This window comes from Trypanosoma equiperdum (assembly GCF_001457755.1).
Source record: "Trypanosoma equiperdum strain OVI genome assembly, contig: ctg_354, whole genome shotgun sequence".
NCBI classification, from domain to species: Eukaryota; Euglenozoa; class Kinetoplastea; order Trypanosomatida; family Trypanosomatidae; genus Trypanosoma; species Trypanosoma equiperdum.
This window is the reverse complement of record NW_027124259.1, coordinates 4,243-5,663: the sequence shown is the minus strand read 5'-3', so window position 1 is coordinate 5,663 and position 1,421 is coordinate 4,243. Positions and strand designations below refer to the sequence as shown.

The 1,421-nt window shown below is 39.7% G+C and overlaps 1 protein-coding gene across 1 annotated transcript in view; it reads left to right on the top strand.

Annotated features, from left to right (window-relative positions):
* Positions 1-38, top strand: part of TEOVI_000137400 (Trypanosomal VSG domain containing protein, putative) — a gene marked incomplete at both ends in the record, with an annotated part of 726 nt that extends 688 nt beyond the window's left edge. The window contains one exon of the mRNA XM_067224608.1: positions 3-38. Within this exon, the coding sequence (XP_067080709.1) occupies positions 3-38 (36 nt within the window). The remainder of the gene's footprint in view (positions 1-2) is intronic.
* Positions 39-1,421: the final 1,383 nt, after the last annotated feature.

Sequence of the window (1,421 nt, the reverse complement as noted above, 5' to 3'; positions counted from 1 at the left end):
CAGGGAACAACAATAAACAGTCTTGCAGACCCGACTAACGCGAACGACGCTCAAAATCGCTTGACAGCAATAACAACGGCGTGCGGCAAACCACCAACGGCACCACCCCTAACTTCCGAACTAATTACAACACGCATAGCAGCATTCTCAGCGCAAATCGGGCGCCACACGACCAAACAGACGGCAGGCCAGATAAGTTTCACCTTCGGCAAACCCCACACCGGCGGGACCTGCGACAGCAGCAGTGGCCAAGGGCAATGCATAAACTACAAGCAGCAGCTGGGAGGCACCAGCAGCGGCATCCCATGGATAACAGAATTAGAAACGGCACGAACAAAGCTCGTCAAGATGAAAGCAGACGCCTCGAAAGCTCAAGCAATTGAAGCCAAAATCCAAGCGGTGCGTACAGCAGCATGGAGTCTTTACGACCAGGCAATTCTGGGAGCAGGACCAGCAGCCACAGAAGCACCAGCACTAGGCACGCCACTGAAACGCGATCCAACCGAAACAGAAGAGACTTGCGAAAAGAAAGGAACAGGAGATAACTGCAAAGAGGGCTGCAAAGTGGAGGGAAAGGGTAACAAGGAAAGTGCGTCAATGATCCGACATACACACCAAAAAAAAAAAGCAAAGGGAGCAAAAGAACGTGGAAAAACTACTTAAACTTCCACAGGAAAAGAAACAACATGTGGCAGCACACAAGGCTGCAAATGGGATAAAACAAAATGAAAAGATTCCAGTTTTATCTCGTTAATAATAAATTGGCTCTGATGACTGCTGCTTTTATGAGTTTGGTAACATTTTAAATTTTAAAGGATTTTTTCTCAATTTTATAAAAAATTATGAAATTCTGCTAAATTTTCTATAAATTGATATATTTCAAAAAAATTTATAGAAATGTTTAAATTGGTGAAATTTTAGGGAAATCCGCATGATAGTGGTTGATAGATAAAAGGTACTATAGTGAAACAGTACGAAAAATGAGTGGTATTTTAATTTTTTGTTTATTTTATGGATTTTAGTTAGTGGTTTAATAGTAATACTGATGATAATAATATTGGTCGGAGTGTGCTGTGACTATGAAAATACTAGTATTGTAATAAAAATTGTGAAGAGTAAATATACTAAGATAATAGAAACATTTAAAAATAGAAAATTTTAAAGAGAAAAGTGATTGAGAGCCAGTTGGAGAGAGCAATGAATATCATCAATGAAAATGGCTTAAGAAAAAGAAAAAAACGGATATGAAGTGTGCTCAATTTTTTAAAGCACAAATATGGCAATTGACATAACATTTTAAGGAAATAATTGAGGAGACAATGGGGGAAAAATAGAGACCGGAGAGAGAAGCTAAATGAAGATTCTGTGCCAAACACAGAGAAGTAGTACAAGTGGAAGAAGACCAAGTGCAACAACGCCAC